This window comes from Macadamia integrifolia, unplaced genomic scaffold, assembly GCF_013358625.1.
Source record: "Macadamia integrifolia cultivar HAES 741 unplaced genomic scaffold, SCU_Mint_v3 scaffold275, whole genome shotgun sequence".
In the NCBI taxonomy this organism is placed as follows: domain Eukaryota; kingdom Viridiplantae; phylum Streptophyta; class Magnoliopsida; order Proteales; family Proteaceae; genus Macadamia; species Macadamia integrifolia.
The window spans coordinates 25,990-49,735 of NW_024868933.1; the positions used below are offsets into that span (position 1 = coordinate 25,990).

The following is a 23,746-nucleotide window of genomic DNA, read 5'->3' on the forward strand; positions in this document are numbered from 1 at the left end:
AGGGATTTAAATCTTGGGAATCGGATCGATATTGGTCTCCACCAATACCAATCTGGATCAATTTGGTTTTAACCTTTTGTTTCATGAAAAATGTATTTTTTTACAATTTTATCCTTGATCCAATACCAATATCCGATCCAATATTTTTAAAGTAGTATAGATGCAACTAGTTTTGATCGTCTTTAATGTTTTGATAGATAAGAGCACCATGGGCACACATACCAATACATAGGTACACACCTTATGGGATTCTGGACCTCTCTAGTGCCATAGGGAACCTAACCACATTTGATGATTAGTGGCACCTGAGCAAGCACCCGGGGCTTAGAACGTCAAAGGTCTCCCAACCATTGGATATGCGTTGGGCTTCTTAAAACGCCAAAGAGATATAAATCCTACCCCAAGGGATTAAGATCCTTTCTAATGCCCTAGTGCATTCAACACACATTGAACAGCTGACGACACCCAAGCACGCACCGGGTCCCAACCGCCTGCTAGTATTTCTACGGCTCTGGAGAGAATTTAAATCCGAAACTAGCTTCAAGCTATTGATTAAGAATCTTAACAGCGTCTTCTACAAAAGTAGCCTGTACAACTCCGCATGACCGTCCAATAGTTGATTACCAATGGTACTATGGTTACTACGTATTATCGTTTGTAGTGAATCACTCACCCACACGTCGCTGCCAGTGGATGAGGACAGTGACGTGTAGCCAAGACCAACCTATTTCTAGATAAACACAAAAAAAAGTTTCCTTAATATCCAAGAGGTCGTTTCATAGATATGGCTTCTGTCCCTGGTTCCGGTTTTAAAAATAGTAGACCGCCACTTAAGTGTATACCATAATAGTCGACCGTTGATACTTGATATATATTACAAGTGGGTGGGCCCAACTGATTAAACCTAAATATGAAATGGACTGCCCATTTGGCATAAATGAAATCCAACGGTCATTAAAGACTTAAAAGTTGAAACAATGGGAGGAGGAGCAAGCATTATTCATTACCGTGTGCTCTCTCCCGGAAAGTGAGAAATAAGGTAGAAAGACCATTTCATCCTTTCTATTAATCCTTAAAACTGTTAATCCATCGAATCGTTGATCACCACGTAATGAGGCTAATTTCGTCAGTGAAACACTTTTACGAAAGCCAATTCAGTTATAAATACAGGTAACCCCTCTCTCTCCCTTCTATCACTTTTAGGTTTTTCGGTAATCAGAAAGCTTCAGAACCAGTAGTAATGGAAGTGATGTCGAAGTTGAATCCAAATGCGCCATTGTTTGTGCCGTCGGCGTATCGAGCTGTGGAAGACTTTTCCGATCAATGGTGGGAGCTGGTTCAGTCGACCGGGTGGTTCAGGGATTATTGGTTGCAGGAATGCTTCCAAGATCCCCAATCGGAGCTCGATTTCGAACAAGATCAAATTGACGAGGCTGATCTCCCAGAAATCGAAGCACTCTTCGACGGCTACGACAAACGTGAGTGAAATTTTTTCTTAAAAGTCCTAAATTTTCTTTTTTTCTCTTTCAATCTAAAGGTATGTGTTTTGGGGATTTTTGTAGAAGAAGAGAAGGATTCGCAGAGAGATATAGTGACTCTGGCGGGGTTGAAATGGAGGAATTCAAGAAGGTTAGCGGAAGCTCCAAGGTACGCACAGAAGGTCCCTGGGTTTGTGAACGTGAAGATGTTTCCTCGCCCGATTCAGCAGCCCCGGTAGAGAGATCTGAGTTACTTTGATGTACAGATTACTGAAGATTTAGGGTTGGTTTGTATTTGATTTCTTTGTTTGTTTGTTTACTCGCTTGTGCATCGATCATCGTTTGCTAACTTGTAGATCCAGACAAGTCTCTACTTTGTACTCGTTTGTAGTTAAAATTAAGGAAAGAAAAAACAATTATGAAGAAGATTCTGTTTAGTTTGACTCAGAGTGATAATTTATCAAAGAATGACTATTCTGGTTATCAATCAATATGGACAAACCAATGCCGATTTGATTCCTCAAACCATGGTTTCCACTGATGAAGGGATTGAATCTTCAGAATTACAAGGTTTAAGAACTCTTTTATTCCTATTGAAACCATCAAAACACTAAAGTTCTATGAAAACAATGAATTTATTTATTTTTTTTATGTGTTTTGCATAGTCATTTTGGGGGATTAATGGCTGAAATTAGTGAAATGAACGACAAAGAACCGATCCAGAGGATTGTAATTTCAATGATGGAATGTATTTTCTTGGGTCAAAATTTTGAAATTGTATTATCGAAATTGTATCTTTCTTGTTTTGTATGCAATTTAGTTTCTCTCTTTTTTTTCTTTTTTTTTTGAACGTTTTGTTCCTCAAAAGATATCAATACCAACATTGTTTTAATCATTTTATATTTTTTCTGCACCCAATTAGTGATAGACATTGTGAAATAACCTAGAGGGGGTGAATTGGTTATACTAGTAGAAATTAACTATTTTCGATGTATAGGTCCCAAGTGTGATTGTAAATTAAAAACGATGCTGATTAAATAAAATAGGCACAATCACACAACATAAGATTTATAATGGTTCGACTCAATTCGAGTCTAGTCCACTCCCTACAAGAATCCTCTCGTAAGGTATTCCACTAGTTCTCTCTTTCAGTACGGTAGGTAGGAAAGAAAATTTTTATAATCTTTTTCATGGATAACATAATCTCTTTTGGAGGTAGAGAGATACCTTCTTCTTTTTAGGATAAGAGAATCCTTACAATCTTAAGTACAGTCTAGAATTGTAAAAACAGAAATAAATAAGAAGTAGTGGAATAAAATGAATACCTCAAGTGTGGTGCAAATGATAAGAATGAGAGATGAATGATGCACCTTTTGTAAAGTCCTCTTTTATGGCTTTGACTTGCACAAGAGAGAGTGAATGACTTGATTGACACTTGAGCCTTTTGTTGGGATTAGAGTAATTGAACAACTCAAGTAGGATAGAATAATTTTAATGACTCTTGAATGTTTACAATAATGCTCTTAATGCTCTTTTTTAATTCATATTTAATTAAGAGTGGTTTGGGTATTTATAAGTGAACTTAGTGAAGCATTTTAGGTAGAAAATCAGGCTCTAACGGTCGTATTCTGGGACCACCGATAGCCATCGGTAGTCGATCGACCGGAAAGAGCCATTGAGGTCAAAAACTAACCATTGGAGCTTTTTCAGGGAGGCACGGGTCGATCGGGACTTTCTACTGGTTGATCGACTATGGTCTCGAATAGTTCCGGTCAACCGGGGCTTCCAACCGGTCGACCGCCAACATGACAGACTGTTTTGACAGAATGCTGTCATACTGACCAGTCGTCAGTGTTTTGAACATAACTTTTCGGTTCGACCTCGGATTGACCTGAGATCAGTTGTGTTGGAATCACATCTCAATTTCCTACAACTTCTATGAAGGTTTCATCTCTTGATACCGACTTTAAGATTGTCCAAAATGCCTTTGAGTCAGGTTAATATGTTTTCATAGTTTTACTAGAGCATATTGCACTCTACCACCTAAGGTCATTCTAGTATGATGCATGAGGTGCGTGCGTATGCAATGTGTGTACAAATTACAAAATATATTCTCTATCCTATGATCTTCATCTTGGGTCTTGATATCTTCATCATTATGGGTCTTGATGTCTTCATCATTATGGGTCTTGATGTCTTCATCTTCGGTATTGAATGTTTTTGTTATCTTGGGTCTTAAATGTCTTTAAGCTTCAAGATCATGTCCGCATGAGTTCAAACCTTGATGTCTTGATTCAACCTTCTAAGTGTTTCTTCAAACTAATTACACTTTCTTCAAGCTAATTACATTTTATCAAACCAAGTTAAATATGTATATTTGTTTGTTAACACCAAAACATAGCAAGGAGTGTGGACATGTTTCCCAACAATCTCTCCATTTTTTGTGATGACAAACAAACACATGCAATATAACCAAATACAAGAAATGACAGTAGCACAGTGCAAAGTTCAATAAGATATTTTAATTCAGTGATAGATACTTGTCATTTCAACAAAGATAGATACTATCTGTAGCACAGTGCAAAGTTCAATAAGATATTTTAATTCAGTGACAGATATTTGTCATTTCAACAAAGATAGATACTATAAAGATAGATGTTTATAGATGTTTCTTCCCCTTGTGTCAACAACAAAAAGGGAATCAAAACTACATAAGTTATTAAAATGCTCCCCCTGAGTATGTGCCAAAGAAAAATTAAACTAACATAACACAGAAAATTACCATAGGTTCAACTTTGTGTCTCAGAGTATTTCAGCAAAAAGTAACATAAAAAACTAAAACAAAGACTAAGTTCCACAAGATAAAAACAGAGTAAGAGTTTAGTAAGATTATATAAAAGGAGTAAGGACTCCTAATCCTCTGCATTCTCATCCTCTGTGACCTCCTCTTCTTCTTCTTCTCCTCCGTCATCTTCATCTTCCTCGTCTTTGCGTAGGAGCTTGAGAATCTCATTCTATTTTCTTTCCATCTTCACCAATTGGGCAAGGATGATGTTCCCAACCTTCTGAAGATCGGCAATGGTCGCATAGGCTGACGTATCATCACTTCCTTGTTGCTGTGGCTGGCTGGGTCCAGCATCAGTCTTTTTAGAGCCAGTGGTCTGCTTAGGAAGAAGGTGCATCTTGCGAATAGTGAAAAGATTGATCTCTTGAGGAAAATGTTCAAATGATTCACCAGGAAAATCCACATGAAAGTGGTCCAGGATTTGGCAAATCATCATTCCATAGGGAAGATTTCCCTTTTGAAGTCTATCACCATGGATAATCATGGTTTTAAACAGAATGTAAGGAAGGTTGATGCTCACAGTCTTGCAAACACAGTAGGTGAGATAAGCATGAAATGGGGAGACTTCATCTCTATGACCACTCTTTGGTAGGATGTTGTAGGAGATGATGAAATTTACAATCCTCCCTATATCAGTGAGTTCCTTAGCCTTAATCTTGTGAGTATTAGCATATTCCTTCATGATGCTAGAGTACACACAATCAACATCCATGAATTGTTCTATAGGTCTTGGGTTGGTAGTATTTGAGTTCCCCTACCGCAAAGATGTTTAAGATTTCTCATAATATCAAAATGTCTGTATCTATAGGAACTCCCTTAACATAGGAATGGACTAAAAGGTTGTCACCTTCACCAGAGAAAGTAAGGTTGCAAAAGAACATTTTGACAAGGTGGGGATAACAGTTGAACTCTAGTTTGAGAATGTTGCCCCATCCCAAAACATCAAATAGGTCTTTGATGTCATACCTGGACAAAGAGTCGAAATTGATGGTTCTACCTTGCTCTATGTGTCGAGAGATGTAGAAATCCCATGATTCTTGAGCAATGGAGGAGAACCAAATATCTTTGTTAGAGGCCTTCCTTTTTCCCTTCTGAGCTACCGTCTTCTTGCCTCTATGGGGGCAATGAGAGTCCATGATGATGAAGGGCGTAAGAAGAGAAGAGATGCAAGGATTTTTTTTTTTTTTTTTTTTTTTTTTTTTTTTTTTTTTTTGAGAGGGAAGGGAGAGGATCTTGAGAGATCTATGTTAGAAATGGGTTATAAGCTAGGGTTTTGGGAGAGGAATAGTCGAAATAGGGTTTTAGGCCAAAAGGGGTTTTTAAAATGAGACACGATGGTTCAAAAAATCAATTTTAAAGGAGCTCGAAATCAATTTTTCGGCGGCGTCGGTCGACTGGTAGATTGTGGCGGTCGATCGGTAATCCTTTCGGTCAGAGGCGGTCGATCGAAAGATTTGAGGCGGTCGGCCAAAAGACTCCAAAATTGCCTGAAAACCTAGAAAATTGTGAATTTTGAAAGGGTTTTTCAAGTCTGGGCTTTTGGAATAAATATGCATGAAGGAATGTTTATTCATTCAACCAAATGGGTTGCAAATGCCAAGCTCCTTCCTTAGGAAGCTAAAACGCTCTTAACCTAGTGGTTTAGTGAATATATCTGCAAGTTGTTTCTCGATTTCAATGTATTCTAGAGAAATATCACCATTTTGAATGGTGTCTCGTAAAAAGTGGTGTCGAATATCAATGTGCTTTGTGCCGTTGCCCTTGAGTATAAAATGAGATTTTTACTCAAGTTTATGGCACTGGTGTTATCGCACATGATTGGGCAAGATTCGAAACTCATTCCAAGATCTTGGAGAGTTTACTTCATCCAAAGGGTTTGGGCACAACATCTACCAGCTGCAATATATTCGGCTTCGGTGGTAGATAGAGCAATGGAGTTTTATTTCTTACTAAACCAAGATACAAGGCAAGAGCCGAGAAAGCGACAGGTACCACTGGTACTTTTTCTGTCGATATGGCAACCTGCGAAGTCAGCATCTGAAAAGCTGACCAAGTCAAGGGGTTGATTTTTGGGGTACCATAACCCAACATCACATGTGCTTTTCAAATATTTAAAAAGTCTTTTTATAGCTGTGAAGTGAGATTTCTTAGGATTAGCTTGAAACCGAGCACATGCACATACACTGTACATGATGTCAGGTCTACTTGCTGTTAGATATAGAAGACTCCCAATCATGCCTCTGTATCTAGTTACATCCTCAGAAGTGCCATCCTCATCCTTTGTTAGTTTCAAGGATGAACTCATCGGAGTGTTTGAAGATTTTTGACTGTTCATGTCAAATTTTTTTAGTAACTCCTTGGTGTACTTACTTTGGTTTATGAAAATTTCATTATCAATTTGTTTTATTTGAAGTCCAAGGAAGAAATTTAACTCTCCCATCATACTCATTTCAAATTCGTTGTTCATCTTGCTACTGAAATCAGTACACATTTTCTCGTTGGTTGAGCCAAAGATGATATCATCTACATAGATTTGAACAATGAGTATGTCATTCTTCAAGTTCTTCACGAACAGGGCTGTGTCAATCCTTTCCCTTGAGAAGCCACTTTCTATCAAGAAAGTACTTAATCTCTCATACCAAGCTCTAGGGGCTTGTTTGAGGCCATACATGGCTTTCTCAAGTTTATAGACATGGTTTGGAAATTTAGGGTCTTCAAAACCAGGAGGTCGAGCTACATATACCTCTTCTTGAATGTATCTATTCAAGAAGGCACTTTGGACATCCATTTGATATAGTTTAAAGTCCTTATGATATGCAAAAGCTAGTAGCATTCTAATGGACTCTAACCTTGCTACTGGTGCATAGGTTTCATCATAGTCTATTCCCTCTTGCTGATTATACCATTTGGCAACTAGCCTCGCTTTGTTTCTTACTATGTTCCCATCTTCATCCAGTTTATTGTGAAAGACCCACTTAGCACCAATGATGGTGTGGTGGTCAGGTCTTGGGACAAGTTCTCATACCTTGTTTCTTTCAAAATGGTGAAGTTCCTCTTGCATAGCGATAATCCAATCACTGTCTTTTAGTGCTTCTTTTATGTTCTTGGGTTCGATCCTTGAGATAAATGCAGTATGATTGCATACCTCTCAGGTTTTAGATCTAATTTGGATTTCTCCATCTAGATCCCCTATGATGTTTTCTAAGGGATGATTCCTATGCGGGATGACTTCCTTAGGAAGTGTTTCTATTTTTTCAATGGTGACATCATTTGAATCCTCAAGAGAAATATCATTAGCTTTGTTCTTAAGCTTATCAATCATGATATCATCATCATAAATAGGAGATTTGTTTAAGTCATTAGGTAATGATTCATCAAATCGTACATTCATAGATTTTTTAACCATTAATGATTTTTTATTAAAAACTCTATATGCCCTACTGTTGAGTGAATATCCTAAGAATATTCTTTCATCAGATTTCGCATCAAAATTTTCAAGATAGTTTTTGGTGTTTAAGATGAAGCATTTACACCCAAAAACTCTAAAGTAGTCTACTTTTGGCATTTTACCAATGTAAAGTTCATTAGGGGTCTTAGAAAGTAAAAGTCTGAGAATTATCCTGTTTAGTACATAACAGGCTATATTTATAGCTTCAGCCCAAAAGTACTTAGGCAATGAATACTCATTAAGCATAGTCCTAGCTGTCTCTTGTAATGACCTGTTTTTCCTTTCAGCTACCCCATTAGATTGAGGCGTTCTAGGAGCGGAGAAGTTATGGTTAATACCATGCTTGTTGCAATATAAGTCAAATTGACTTATATTGCCAAATTCTCCTCCATGGTCACTCCTCACAGAGGTTACATTATACCCTTTCTGATTTTTCAGTCTATTACATAGAGTTGTAAATTCATCGAAGGCATCATTTTTGTTTTTCAGAAAAACAGTTCAAGTGTATTTAGAGTAGTCATCAACGCTTACATATGTATAATTTTTACCACTCATACTAGATATATTGATAGGTCCAAATAAGTCTAAATGAAGTAGTTCCAATGGTCTAAAGGAAGAGACAATATTCTTTGACTTGTAGGAGACCTTGGTTTGTTTCTTTTTGACATGCATCACAAAAATTGTCTATTTCATACTTGATTTTAGGGAGGTACCTTACAAGATCCTTGGATGCAATGATTTGAATCAAATTGACATTTACATGTCCAAGTCTTCTATACCATAATGAAGACTCATTATGGTTAGAAACCAAGCATGCATTCAAGGAACTTGATTCGTCAAGCATACAAACATAGATATTATTTTTCCTAGACCCTTTTAGTATTGAATTATCATTTGCATTTTTAATGCAACAATGGGAGATATTAAATTCTACTTTGTATCCAATGTTACATAACTGACTCACACTTAGGAGATTATAATTCAGATTTTTCACAAAGTAAACATTTGATATTGAAATGCCTTCAAGTCTTATTTTTTCAATACTAGGAATTTTTCCTTTGCTGTCATCTCCAAAGGAGACCCATCCTCCGTCGTAGTCCCGTGAGCTTGAGAATAGGTTTTTGTTAGATGTCATCTGTTTGGAGCATCCACTATCGATGACCCATTCAACTTTCACCTTATTCTTCAAGCAAACCTATAACAGAAATTTAATCGTACATTGGTCCCCATAATCTCATGGGTCCATTATTGTTAGTGTCAAACTTTCCTACTGGAACCCAAATGGTTTTGTACTTTTTAAGTCTTTGGTTCTGCCTTTAGGATGACTTTGGGTTTCTTTAGGTCCTTTGATGTTCATAAGGTCCATTTGATCTTTGAGGAGTATAGTATCTTTGAAATCTATAGGATCCTTGATCTTGGTATTTCCCTTGTGGTCTATAAGTCTCCCGAGGGTAGTTCTCATACCCTTGGTATTGTCTTTGGGACCTCTCAATAGAGTATTCTCTTTGAGGTTGGGTTTTTCTATACCTAGGCATAGGCCTAGAGTCTTCTTGAGACCTATGTTGCCTTCTTAGGGACGCGTAATAGTAGGCATGATTAACTCTTGGTCTCTCAGTTTGAGAATTGAGTTTCTTCTTTTTCTTGGAGTGACATTGGTTTATGGAATGTCCTGTCTTTTTGCAAAAACTACATTTAATGTAAAAGGTGGATGGTTGGTTTCTTTGGTCACCCCTTCTTGGATTCTCACTTCTAGATGGATTTTGTCCATTGTAACCCAATCCTTCTCTTTCATTTGGACCTTTCCTTTGAGATCCAAGAAGATTTTCAAGGTTCCTTTGCCTTTGGGTGAAGGTGTAGAGGGTGGAGTTCAACTTGAAGTTTTTTTCCTCCAGTTCACTCACCTTTGAGGTTAATGCATCCACTCTGTTATTTAGTGTATCGACCTCTTTTTCAAGTTCATTCTTATTAGACTCTAATTTGATACTTTCTTCATACAAGGCCTCGAAGGCTTTTTGAACCTCCTCATTAGAGTCCCTTATTAAGGATTCAGGTTGAGTTCGACATACCTCTTGTTCTTCATCTCCAATAGCCATCAAAGCGAGGTTGGTGACTTCTTCTCCAAATTCATTTTTCTCCCCTTCATCATTTGAGTCCCATGTGGCTGCATAAGCGTTCTTCTTTGGTTTATGTGGGCATTCGGTTCTGAAGTGTACAGGCTTTCTGCACTCAAAACAGACTATATCTTTAGAAGAGATTTCCTTGGGTTTAATTTTAGATTTACCTTTTTCCCCGTAGGATTTGTTCTTATGTTGAAATCTTCCTTTTTTTTTGAGGAACTTGTTGAACTTCCTCCTGATGAGTGAAATTTCTTTTTCCATATTGAATTCTTCATCTTTTTCATCATCGCTTACTTCTTTGATAGTTTGAGTTGACTTTAGAGCTATGATTCTCTTTTTGTTCTCAGGATTTGGTTTGTCGACGTTCAACTCTACCTCATGAGTTTGTAGAGATCCAAGCAAGTACTCCAAAGAGATTTTCGTCAAGTCTTTGGCTTCTTCTATTGCTGTTTTCTTGGGTCTCCAAGCTGCAGGCAAGGCTCTTAAGATTTTCCTGACTTTTTCAGCGTTAATATAAGTTTTGCCTAAACTTTTGAGACTGTTCATAATATCAGTAAATCTTGTAAACATTGAAGTTATTGACTCATTTTCTTTCATAAAGAAGGATTCGTAATCAGAAACGAGTTGGTCTACCTTTCTTTCCTTTACCTTTACTGTACTTTCATGTGGGACAAGAAGTATATCCCAAATCTCTTTAGCTGTGTCACATGCTATGACTTGGTTGAACTCTTGTTCGTTGAGGGCACACTGAAGGAACGTGATTGCATGAAAGTTGTACTGGATGAGAGTGATGTCTTCAGTTGTCCATTCCCCTTCATCTTTCGATACTGTTTTTCCATCAACTATTTTGGTGATGGTGTATGGTCCATTCTCTATGGCTCTCCATACAAAAATGTTGTGACCACACACAAAGTTTTTGAATCTGCACTTCCGGAAGGAAAAATTCTCTCCATTAAAGTAAGGGGGTCTCGAGGCGTTCATGTCTTCTGGTGGTCCTTGGAATGTGGCCATGGTCTTTGACTCATTTTTAAGACGATATAGTCTTAAATAAATTGAGTTCTCACTCTGATACCAATTGAAATAACCTAGAGGGGGGATGAATAGGTTATACTAGTGGAAATTAACTCTTTTCGATGTATATGTCCTAAGTGTGATTGCAAGTTAAAAATAATGCTGAATAAATAAAATAGGCACAATCACACAACATAAGATTTATTCCACTAGTTCTCCTTTTCAGTACGATAAGTAGGGAAGAAAACATTTACAATCTTTTTCACGGATAAGAGTATCCTTACAAATCTCTTTTACAGGCAGAGAGGTGCCTTTACAATCTCTTTTGGAGGTAGAGAGACACATTCATTTTTTTAGGATAAGAGAATCCTTACAATCTTAAGTACAGTCTAGGATTGTAAAAACAGAAATAAATAAGAAGTAATGAAATAAGAGGAATACCTCAAGTGTGGTGCAAATGATAAGAATGAGAGATGAATGATGCACATTTTGTAAAGTCCTCTCTTATGGCTTTGATTTGCACATGAGAGAGTGAAGGACTTGAATGAGACTTGAGCCTTTTGTTGGGATTAGAATAATTGAACAACTCAAGTAGGATAGAATAATCTTAATGACTTTTGAATGCTTACAACAATGCTCTTAATGCTCTTTCTTAATTCATATTTAATTAAGAGTGGTTTGGGTATTTATAGGTGAGCTTAGTGAAGCATTTTAGGCAAGAAATCAGGCTCTAACAGTTCCTGGGGTAGGGTTAAAAACTATTATGAAAAAACATGCGCCTGTCTAGGAAGATTTCAGAGAAAGGTTTTGCTTCAATAGTAGCCATAAACCTCCCTTCTTCCAATTTTTCCCCGTACTATTTATAAACCTAGAGCAATCATAATTTTTTAGGTAGGGGTGCAACTTACAAGTGTTGTGATCAGTTATTTTGGTTTCACACAAAAAGATTATGTCCGGGTTCACAGATCTAGCATGTGAGAGAAGACAACCTCTAGTAGTTACCAAGTTTAGGCCTTTAACATTCCAACTTAACACATGCATTGTGAGACAATAAACAAAGAAACAAAAGAAAAGAAACAAAGAAATATGAGAGATACCGAGGTAGTTATATACAATGATACTGACCTTACTAATCACGCAACAAGCCTCAGCCAATACAATGGACAATTTTATCATAAGAATGATCTTAAAGAAAAACACACAGACACACACACATATATATATATATATATGCCTCAAAATAAGGATTGTAAATGAAAGGTAAATATGCAGGTAAGATTAGAGTATGCCTTGGGAAGAATTGTCTCTTCCAGTATTTCTTCTCAAGGTTATACCAAGACAGTACCAGACTTAGATAAACACAAAAGAAACATGATAATTAAATTGAGAAAGGATGGAAAATATGAATAAGAATTACCCGGTTCCTAATAGAATCCTTCGGTTCTCTCCCTTGTGGCAAGTCCTCGACATTGATATGTCCATAGTGTTCTGGTTCATTGATTGGGTTGCCACCATTACCTAGATCATCCCTCCCTTTGAAACTCTCCATAATAAGGTCAATGGTTTTTGAGGGGTCATTAGTTTCGGCTATAAGGTCACATATGTTGGAGAAGAAGGTGTTGTGATACCCTACTTTTAAAACCTGGTTTACTTACATGGTTGATCGGTTTAACCATGCAAAACCCGAACCAGTGAGGGTTAAGGTGGGTTTCCTATGGACCATGATGGCAAGGGTGACTTTGAACACAGGTTAGCTAGACAAGTTCGAGTCAGTGCTAGAGGAGACGGGTGTACCCAAGCCGTGTACATGCACGTATCATAAGGCCATGTACGGGTAATGCTGATATGTAGCCGTATCCTAAAGTGTATACGTATCATATATCTTGTGCCGAGAGTGAGATACATGCTGAAAGTCGAATTCCATCGAAATCTCAATTGTTTGGCTAAATTTCAACCAACAGGTCGGGGGTCACAGGTGGGTAAACTTGCCCACCAGTGTGACCCACCCATGTGGTTACTAAATATGATCTAGTATAAATAGTACTTATTGTTTTTCTTTTTCTCATTTAATGCATTAAAAAATGGGTGAGAAAAGTAAAGAAGAGAGAGAAAAGAAAGGAAGAAAAGAGAACGAAGAAGAAAAAAGGAAAAGAAAAAGAGGAAGAAATGATTTTAAGCGACGCCGAGGTTTGATCTTTTCATTCCAGTACCGAAAAAGTGATCTCCAACACGAGACCTACGATTTGAGGTGAGTGAAGGCTATACTTCTTAAACTTTCACAAAACCTCAAGTAAAACCCTTGATTTGGGTAGAGTTCCTTGAGATCTTGTTAATCCCACTTGAGATGATGAATCTAAGGTTTAATAGATGGTCTATGTGTTGATTTTGAAGGTTTAAAGAAATGTTTGCAAGATTTGAGAAGCATTAGTGATTTCTTGAGTTAAGAGGTGAATTTGGGGTTTTGGAAGAGTTCTTGAGCAAAGAAGGTAAGATTGTTTTTCAATCCTTAAATCTAACTTAGATCTATGTTAGAATTATCTTATGAGACCTTAGATGTGTGGAAAATGTGATTGGAACAGCCCCATTTGATTTTTCCAAGGTTGAGGAGTGTTTTAAGAGAAAACTAATTTTCGCACAGACAGGTGGGTGAAGACCGGTGGGCAAACCCTCCCGCCTGTAGGGGCCCGCCTGTTGGGTAGAACCTTAATTCCAACAGGCGGGTGAAGACCGGTGGGTGAACCCACCCACCTATAGGGGCCCGCCTATTGAATTGACGGGCTATCTAGCCCGCCTGTTGGATCGGTGGACGAAGACAGGTGGGCTGTCTGGCCGACCTATTGGCCCACCAGTCAGATTTTTGAGCCCGAATGGGCCCAAAATGAGTGGACAACCTTTTTTTATGATTTTAAACATGATTTAAACATTAAACCTCGTTAGTTATGACCCTAAGGTGGTAAAATGCTAACCTCATTCGTTTATGATAGGTTCCACTAGAATTTACGTTTCTCACACTGGATCTCATCCGTACCGAACGTGAGCTTTTGTACCCAACAAGTAAGTGGGGAGAAGACATTTGACTTTATTTTAAGGTGTGCTTTTACATCATTAAATTACATCTAGACTAGTCATGTCATTATGCAAATTTTGTGTAGATTAGTCATCCTCGTATGCCATTCGCACGCATTGCTTGTGCATTCTAAACAAATGATTTATGATATGTGTGTTGTACTTTACATTCTCAATGCTAAATGATTGATGTACTTATATGATTAATAATTGGATTACTGTGCGTGATGCATTATTAGACTAGACGCCGTAGTCGATTTGAAAACGAGTGCATTGGTGGCCCGTGGTATGGGACGCGATGGCACTATGCAATCGTACTTTGTCATATAGGAGCATGTGGTTTAGGATTATCATTCCCTGTGCTGCGATTCCTTACAAGGATTGAGGTGTTAGGTTATCACTTGGGGGGAAGCAGTGGTCACGGTTGTCGGGTCACTATGGTAGTTAGACATACATTCGACTGGTCATTAGGATAGTCGGCAACCTCAGTGGTATATTCAAGAAGGCCAATCGTACTGCTTTTAAATTATTGGGGTCAGTACCTTTACATTTCTATCATTTACTTTTATGTTGAGAGCCGATGGTCGACATGCTTTACTCTTTTGAGTACTCACGGTGGACCTTCTTTAACAGCCCTATGGGCATATTGCGGGATGGAGCTCGTGACTTGTACCCGGGGCATACGCGCACTGTGGTTGTGGGTAGCACATAATCTAAGACTTAGTAATGTTGTTTAGGTGGATAAGATTTAAAATGAATTGCATTGCATATAGTGCATATGGATGTAAATGTTTGTGTGGTCTTTCTTTTTACTTATTGAGCTAGTGAGCTCATCCCACTTGCACATCTCTTTTAGATGATTTTACAGGTCATCCGCCTGAAGATCAAGAGTCTGGCCTCACAGTCGAGTTTTCTGTTGAGGATTGGTGGGTCCCTGAGGAGTATGAGCATGATGCTGATTGCATGTGCGAGGGCTGTGCTACGGGACTGCAATAATGACACCATACAGGATTTCAATTTTTGATTTTTGATGACCTCCCCTTTTGTGTACTTAATATATAAATTGTTATTCTTTTTGTGTAAATATCATGCCTGCGGGCCCATATGTACTTAGCTATATATTACAATTTTGGTATCAAGTATATTAGGGATATTTATAGGTAATTTAAGTCTTCCACTGAACTTTTGAACACTTATCTTAGATGTGAGTATGCTGTGGTGAGTTACTGTATCAGATGATCCTGATAGGTTTTGAGTTAACCGGAGTTAACTCGGTCACCAGTCCGGTTCTGTGTGAATGGGGCGTGACAGGTGTTGTCCTGAATTTCCAGCCATTGTCTCTTACATGGTCTGAGCCTCGATGGCCCTTCTTCAGCAGGGAATTTTTGTGGTGGAGGTTGCAGTGGAGGAAAAACATATTGTATTGTTACATTGCTTGGGTTGTTGAGCTGACAAAATAAAGGGGTTTGTTTGAGTGATTTTTCTGAGGAGGTAGTATCAGTCTTTGGTTTCAAAGGGTTTTGGAAGGTGGTGGTTTGGATGGCATCAGTCACTATTGATGGGAAAATGGGAGGAAGAGGTTGTAAGTGAGCACAGTGGGGCAGCCCGATACTGTCGACTAATTGTCCCAACTGTCCCACTGAGTTTGGTAGGGTGGAGACCGAAGGGGGGACCACTGCAGGTGCGAAGGAAGTGAAGCAATTTGTTTCCATAGATAGTAAATTCTTTACCCAAAGGGGATCTTCCAGGTTTTGAAAAGGTATCAGTGTTGTAGGCATGTCGGCTAGGTTGTGTGGGTAAGGCAATATTTGGTCCACCTGCATGGGGGTAATGGTATTGCCAATAGGAAGATTTTGGAATCGCGCAGTTCTACTTCTGCACTCAAAGGAACCGATTGTATATGTGACATAGTGCCACCAATGGGAACCATCGAGACAGGAATTGGCATGGGAAGGGTTTCGTTATCAACAGTCACCAAAGGCCTTCTCAAGTTGATAAAAATGGGTTTAGTGATAACACCCATGAAGGGGAGAGGCATAGCTTGGTTCGACGAGTTCACAAGTTGCAGGCATAGGTCAAGAGGGTGGGTTATGGAGCCACACAAAGAGCAAAGAGTGGTTAGTTCATACTTGAAATTGACTATTGCAGATTCTCCATTTGGAAGATGGATTGTTGAGTTCAGGCATACTAGTATGTGCTTCTTCACAGTGACCTTGGCTCTCACAGTGTTAAATGGAAAGCCAAGCTCCATCAAGTTGAACTCCACGAAGAATGATCCCCTTTTGGAGCAACAAATGAAAATGGCACCTTTTGGTTCCCATAAAGAGACCAATCTGTCTTTGAGTTCGACAGAACAAGGGAATGGTGCATTAACCACAACACCTATGAGAGAAACTACTGACAGAGAACAAGTTTTATATCTGAGATCTTCTTCAAAGTCGACCGCCAGTGCACCCCCGGTTCCTCAAACCGAAGATGAAGGGGTGGTTTTGAAAGCTGGAGAAGGAGGATGAGGGTTTGCCATATTTCGACAGTCTCGGCTAGAACCAGACTTTGAGGAACGGGGTGTGGGTAGAGGAGGTTTGGTAGCCAGTTTAGGATGGTTTGGGGTTAAAATGTTTTTCACCAGAGATGGAGATGGGTTAGATTTTCTCATTGGTTGGTGGGGAGTAAAGGTTTGATGGGACAAAAGGTATTTTATTTAAAATGGTTGGTGGTAGTAATTGTTGAGGTGTGGTGTGGTGAGGTTGTGGTTCAGGGAGAGATATTTAGAGGTGGTACACTTTCATAATGGTATGGATATAGCTGTCTGTTAGATCAAACACCAAGAAATACGAATAAAGAAAGACAATAGATCCGTACGACACAGAGATTTAACGAGGTTCACACACCAGGGTGGTGTGCTACGTCCTCGGGCGAAGAAGAAGATTCACTATGCAGAAGAAGTATTACACCCTAGCAGCGGCGAGGAAGAACTCGCCCTGAAACCCTAGCTTCGTGAAAACCCTAGAATACAATGACTCTCAACAAGCAACAGTACATTATATATATTCCAAATAGCGGTTCGACCCATCGGGTTGCGGTCGATCCATACCGCGGGGGCATAGCCCCCGCACCCCCATACGAGATCAGTGATGGGCTCCAGGCTTGGGCCATCACAAATCTCAGAAAATTTCCCATTCGGGTCGCCACCAAAATATGTCGGATCGTGTCAATCTTCAAAACGAGTCAAGAATTCGAGACAAACTTAACAAATCTCCACCTTGGGTTGAATTCTCCTCCAACAGATAAACAAATAGCTAATATCTTCATCTTCTCCAATAGCCCTCCAAAGGGCTGAACTCAAACATGACAAACACCAAGTAAGTTCAAGCAATGCTCGAACTTACCAACACATAAAGGCTTAGTCAACATATCAACTGGATTGTCTTCAGTACCAATCTTCAACACTTGAATATTACCTTGAGAAATTATCTCTTTTATGAAATGATACCGAACATCAATGTGCTTTGTCCTCTCATGATACATTGGATCTTTAGTCAAGTGAATAGCACTCTGGCTATCACAATGGACAACAGTCACCCCATGATCCATGCTGAGTTCTCCCAACAAACCTCTAAGCCAAATAGCTTCTTTAATTGTCTCAGTCACTGCCATATACTCTGCTTCAGTAGTAGATAATGCAACTGTAGCTTGTAAAGTAGCTTTCCAACTAACCGTACTTCCTCCAAGAGTAAATACATAGCTTGTGAGTGACCTTCTCTTGTCAAGATCACCTGCATAATCTGAATCAACATAACCAGATAAACTATCACCATTCCTCCCAAACTCCAAACAAATACCAGAGGTCCCTTTCAAGTACCTAAGTATCCACTTCACTGCTTCCCAATGAGCTTTACCTGGACATGACAGATATCTGCTCACCACATTGACAACTTGTGAAATGTCAGGACGAGTGCAAACCATAGCATACATAACGGAGCCAACTACATTAGAGTATGGAACGCGTGACATGTACTGCACCTCTTCATCTGTCTTAGGTGATAGAGCAGTTGAAAGTCTAAAATGAGATGCAAGAGGAGTAGTTACAGGTTTGGCATCTTTCATGCCAAAACGATTCAATACCTTCTCAGTGTACTTTTGTTGAGATAGCCACAGCTTCCCTGCTTTTCTATCCCTCTTGATCTCCATACCAAGGATCTTCCTTGCTGCCCCCAAATCTTTCATCTCAAATTCAGAACTTAATTGTTCCTTCAACCTATTGACCTCATTCCTATCTTTTGCTGCAATCAACATATCATCAACATAAAGCAACAAATATATGAATGACCCATCAGAGAGCTTTCTGAAATAAACACAACAGTCATATTGACACCTGGAGTATCTAAAACTAGCCATAACTGAATCAAACCTTTTATACCACTGTCTAAGAAACTGTTTCAAACCATATAGGGACTTCTTCAACAAACATACATGGTCCTCCTTACTTTCAATAACAAACCCTTCAGGTTGATGCATATAAATCTATTCTTCTAGTTCACCATGCAAGAATGCTGTTTTCACATCAAGTTGCTCCAATTCCAAATCATGCATAGCAACTAAAGCAAGTAGGACACGAATAGAACTATGCTTAACAACAGGTGAGAAAACATCATTAAAATCAATTCCTTGTACCTGACTGTAGCCCTTTGCAACCAAACGTGCCTTGTACCTAGCATCTTCAACACCTGAGGCAGATTCCTTCTTCTTGAAGACCCATTTGCAACCAACAATTTTCTTCCCTGTTCTCGGCTTCACAAGCTCCCAAGTCTGATTTTTATGAAAAGATTCGATCTCCTCATTCATGGCAATCAACCATTTTGTAGAATCAATTGAAGCAACAGCTTCAGAATATGTTGCAGGCTCACTATTTTCAATTGTATCTGCAACAGACAATGCATAAGCAACAAATTCAGCATGCCCATACTTTTGTGGTTGTCTAATATTCCTCCTTGGTCTATCCTTGGCAATGCTGTACCGCTCTTCTTCTTGATTCTCTTGAGCATCATCTCCTTCAGTAAAAGTAGGCAACTGGACTAAAGTAGATTGTGCTTTGTTTGAAGATGAACCACCAATTTCAAACTCTACCTTCTCTCTAGATTTTTCTTGACCTTCATCACAATGAATAGGAACTTCTTTCCTAGGATGCAACATAGCAGATTCATCAAAAGTAACATCTCTGCTAATAAGAAATTTTGGAGACTTTGGATCAGAACACCACAACCTGTATCCTTTTACTCCAGATCCATACCCAAGAAAAATGCATTTCTTAGCCCTAGGTTCCAACTTCCCTTCATTTACATGTGCATAAGCAGGACATCCAAATACTTTTAAATTTGAGTAGTCTGCAGGTTTACCTGACCAAACTTCTTCTGGAGTCTTGCACTCAATAGCTGTGCAAGGAGATCGATTCACCAACAAGGTTGCTGTGTTAACTGCTTCTGCCCAGAACTCCTTGCCCAATCCTGCATTTGATAACATACACCTTGCCTTTTCTAACAAGGTTCTATTCATACGCTCCGCCACTCCATTCTGCTGGGGTGTTTTAACAACTGTATGATGTCTTGCAATACCTTCATTTTTGCAGAACTCATTAAAGTCACCTTCACAAAACTCTAGGCCATTATCGGTTCTCAACCTTTTAATTTGTTTCCCGGTCCGCTTCTCAAGCAAACTCTTCCACTGTTTGAAAGTGACAAATACTTCATTTTTGTGTTTCAAGAAATAGACCCAAACTTTCCTAGAGAAATCGTCAATGAAAGTAAGCAAGTATCTTGCACCAGCCCCCTTTAAAGCAACCCTGGAGGGCCCCCATAGGTCTGAATGAATGTAGTCCAAAGTTCCCTTGGTCCTGTGAATAGCAATACTGAAACTAACTCTTTTCTGCTTCCCAAACACACAATGCTCACAGAACTCCATTGCTCCTATACTCTGACCACACAGCAAGCCCCTTTTACTTAATGATGCCATCCCTCTTTCACTCATATGGCCTAACCTCATGTGCCATAAATTTGTGACATCTGATTCAGACATAGATGATGAAGCTGCTGCAACAGACCCAGTGACTGTAGTACCCTGCAGCACATACAAACTGCCAACCTTGATTCCTTTCATCAATAAGAGAACACCCTTGCTGACTTTCATGACTCCACCTTCAGCTGTATACTTGCACCCATTTGAATCAAGAGTGCCTAAACTGATGAGGTTCTTCTTCAAATCAGGGACATGCCTGACATTGGACAAGGTTCTGACAATGCCATCATACATCTTGATATTGATCGTTCCCATTCCAATAGTCTTACAAGAAGCATTATTTCCCATCAACACAACTCCACCTCGAACTGATTCATATGTGGAGAACCATTCACGATTGGGACACATATGGTAGGAACAACCAGAGTCAAGAATCCATTCATCCTGTGATCTAACTTTATCATCAGTCACCAAAAGCATATCAGACTCACTCTCATCTTTAGCAATACTAGCTTCTGCAGAATCATCTCTTTTCTGTTGATTTTGAGCTCCCCCACCTGCCTTCTGCTTATTTAAAAGCTTATAGCATTCAGATTTAATATGCCCCTTCTTCTTACAGTAATTGTAGGTTAAATTCTTGTATTTAGATTTTGATCTAGCCTTCTTTTTGTCACCATATGAACCCCTTTCATTCGTTCTCCCTCTAGCTACCAAACCAATACTATCAGATTTATTGGTAGTTGTCAATTCATCATCAATCTTCTGCTTGCTTTGTAGATTCGTTTTGACATCCTCAATAGAGATTGTCTCTCTACCATAAATCATGATATCCCTAAAGTGCTTATAAGATGGAGGCAGAGAACATAACAATAATAGGGCCAAATCTTCATCGTCTATTTTAACATCTATCCTTTTCAAATCAGTAACAATAGAATTGAACTCAGATATATGAGATTTAATAGAAGTACCTTCACCCATATGAAGGGTATACAGTTGTTGCTTCAATCTCAACCTATTGGTGAGGGATTTGGTAAGGTAGAGGTTCTCTAACTTCACCCATAACTCTGCAGCCGTTTTCTCTGAGAGAACTTCCTGTAGAACATCATTCGAAAGACACAACTGAATAGCTAAAAGGGCTTTATCATCCAAATCGCTCCAATCATCATCGGACATAGTTGCAGGTTTCTTTGCCTTCCCAAATAGGGTTTTCTTCAAACCCTGCTGCGTGAGAACAACCATCATTCGGACCTGCCATAAACTGAAACTGATGTTGCAGTCAAACCTATCAATATCGTATTTCGTTGAAGCCATGGATCGAAGTAACCAAGAGCTCTGATACCAGTTTGTTAGATCAAACACCAAGAAATACGAATAAAGAAAGACAATAGATCCGTACGACACAGAGATTTAACGAGGTTCACACACCAGGGTGGTGTGCTACGTCCTCGGGCGAAGAAGAAGATGATTCAATATGCAGAAGAAGGATTACACCCTAGCAGCGGCGAGGAAGAACTCGCCCTGAAACCCTAGCTTCGTGAAAACCCTAGAATACAATGACTCTCAACAAGCAACAGTACATTATATATATTCCAAATAGCGGTTCGACCCATCGGGTCGCGGTCGATCCGGTCGAACCATACCGCGGGGGCATAGCCCCCGCACCCCCATACGAGATCAATGATGGGCTCCGGGCTTGGGCCATCACAGATCTCAGAAAATTTCCCATTCGGGTCGCCACCAAAATATGTCGGATCGTGTCAATCTTCAAAACGGGTCAAGAATTTGAGACAAACTTAACACTGTCTGAGTTTCAACATCCTTGGACTATCCTGAAGATTTGGGAGAGAACCAGAGCTTCCGTTTAGAACCGAGGTGGGCAGAAGGAAGTGTTTTGATGGAAGAGAGGATGAAAGACACAAGCTAAGTTTATTTGGGTTTTCGGGCATACATGTTTCGAGTACTCATGGAGTGGAGTGATAGAAGGTTAGAAACAGTGGGAGGGAGACGGGGAGAGGCTTTCTTGGAACTCCTAGAGGTTTTCTTCTCTTTTTGTGCGGACTCAAAATTGACACCCCTAGGTGGGATAGTTGTATAAACTTTCTCACCCGATGAAATATTAGGTTACTTAGTTTTCTCACCCCACCCCAACATAAAGTCCCACCTATTAAAATCCAAAGAAAATTTGTTGGAGATGGTGCAAGTTCTTTGCAACTACTTTCGCTGTGACCCAAGATTAGTGTCCCCTACAACTCATTCCCCCTTTCCTCCGTTTATCTCACTCATTCTCCCTCCTCAGTCCTCTTTCCGTCTGTGCTGCATTTAAAATAGAAACAAAATAACAAAAGCCATGGGATCCACCTCTCCCACAGCCTGTAGCACTACTACGGACATCACCACCACTGCAACATCGTCACAACCTTAAAGCTCACCCCAATGCACTACACACTACACAGACGAAGAGGAAACCAAAACCAAATATCCCGGCCGTCAAAACCAACCCCTTAATGGAGAGAGCGAATCTACCCCTTAATATCACTCTAATTTTTTAGCCTAATCTTGCCGTCGACCAGCTTTCAATGGACCAAGTGGAATCAATCATCAAGGTATTCATTAGTTTATGGAATTCCAAGGGATGAAACTGAATCCCAACCCCAATATACCCATGAGGCTCCTTCTACTTCTTCGTTTGAACGACCATTACCTCCAAACCTCAACCGTGAGCCCCCTTCGTTGTGAGTTTTCATAGCCACCAAACGCTGCAACCTATAATTGGAATACACTACCCCATGAAACCTACATTAATCCACTCCGCTACGTGGATCTTCCATGCTCTCTCTCTCTCTCTCTCTCTCCTCTTGAACATTCCACCCCTTTGTACAATATAACCAAACTATTACGGATCCGGCTCCTCTCCTTAGCGCCCATCACCTAGGTTGATCCATAACTACCTGAGCGAACGCCACGTGGCGAGGCAATGATCTAACGGTTTGAGAAAGGCATGGAGAACGAGGCATTGACAAAGGCTCGAAAATTGAAGCGCCAAGAACTGATGGATCATCGCCTTGCCATGTGACGTTCATTCAAGTAACTACGAGCAAGACCTGGAAGACGGGCACCAAGGAGAAGAGCCGACTCCTTATTTTACTTCTCCTATTCATCACCCCACTAACACATGGATCCCATTCCAATGAGAATACCACCCACCCATGATGCCTGCAAAACAAACAAAACAAATAGGGCCAAAAATTCGGAGTTTAAAGTCTACTAGAGATTGTAATCTTTAATTTTGATTCTTCTGTAATGCAAACATATCCTGCTTGGTTTCAAGGGGTCTATTTTTCTTTTAGTTGGTGTGTCTAAAGAAGGAAATTAAAGCTACCTTATTCTATATATTATTTTCTTCTTAATACACACACATCACTTATCAATAAAAATAAAACAAACAGGACCTTAAGGAACTCCAAATTCGTGGATCTCATTCTCATGAAAATTCCACGCCATGATGTCTACAAAATAAACAGGGTCTTAAGAAACTCTGTTATGTTTGTAAGTCGACAGAAGAAAAATAAAGAATAATTATACAAAATTTGAAAAATAAAATAAATTATAATTATTCAATAATTTTTTAATGCGTTCATCTCTCTTTTAAATTTTAAATTAGTTAAAGCCTTATTAGCCACAACCTCAGGAGGGCGTCCTAGTCCACTCTCCATGTTTTAAAACGTCATTTGTCAGTAACTTGATCTTCTTACATACCATAATTTATTGA

General features: G+C 39.3%; 1 protein-coding gene across 1 annotated transcript; it reads left to right on the forward strand.

The window, feature by feature from the left end:
* The first annotated feature begins 1,175 nt into the window (after positions 1-1,175).
* Positions 1,176-1,904, forward strand: LOC122067172 (protein EARLY RESPONSIVE TO DEHYDRATION 15-like). Its single transcript, XM_042631015.1, has 2 exons — positions 1,176-1,478; positions 1,563-1,904. The coding sequence occupies exons 1-2, from the start codon at positions 1,241-1,243 to the stop codon at positions 1,715-1,717; spliced, it is 393 nt and encodes a 130-aa protein (XP_042486949.1). The 5' UTR covers positions 1,176-1,240; the 3' UTR covers positions 1,718-1,904.
* The last annotated feature ends 21,842 nt before the right edge of the window (positions 1,905-23,746 follow it).

Excerpts from the sequence above, each read along its gene's own strand:
- LOC122067172 (XM_042631015.1), top strand. The coding sequence starts at position 1,241 with ATGGAAGTGATGTCGAAGTTGAATCCAAATGCGCCATTGTTTGTGCCG. Across the intron at positions 1,479-1,562 it reads CTTCGACGGCTACGACAAAC|AAGAAGAGAAGGATTCGCAG; the intron begins GTGAGTGAAATT and ends GGATTTTTGTAG.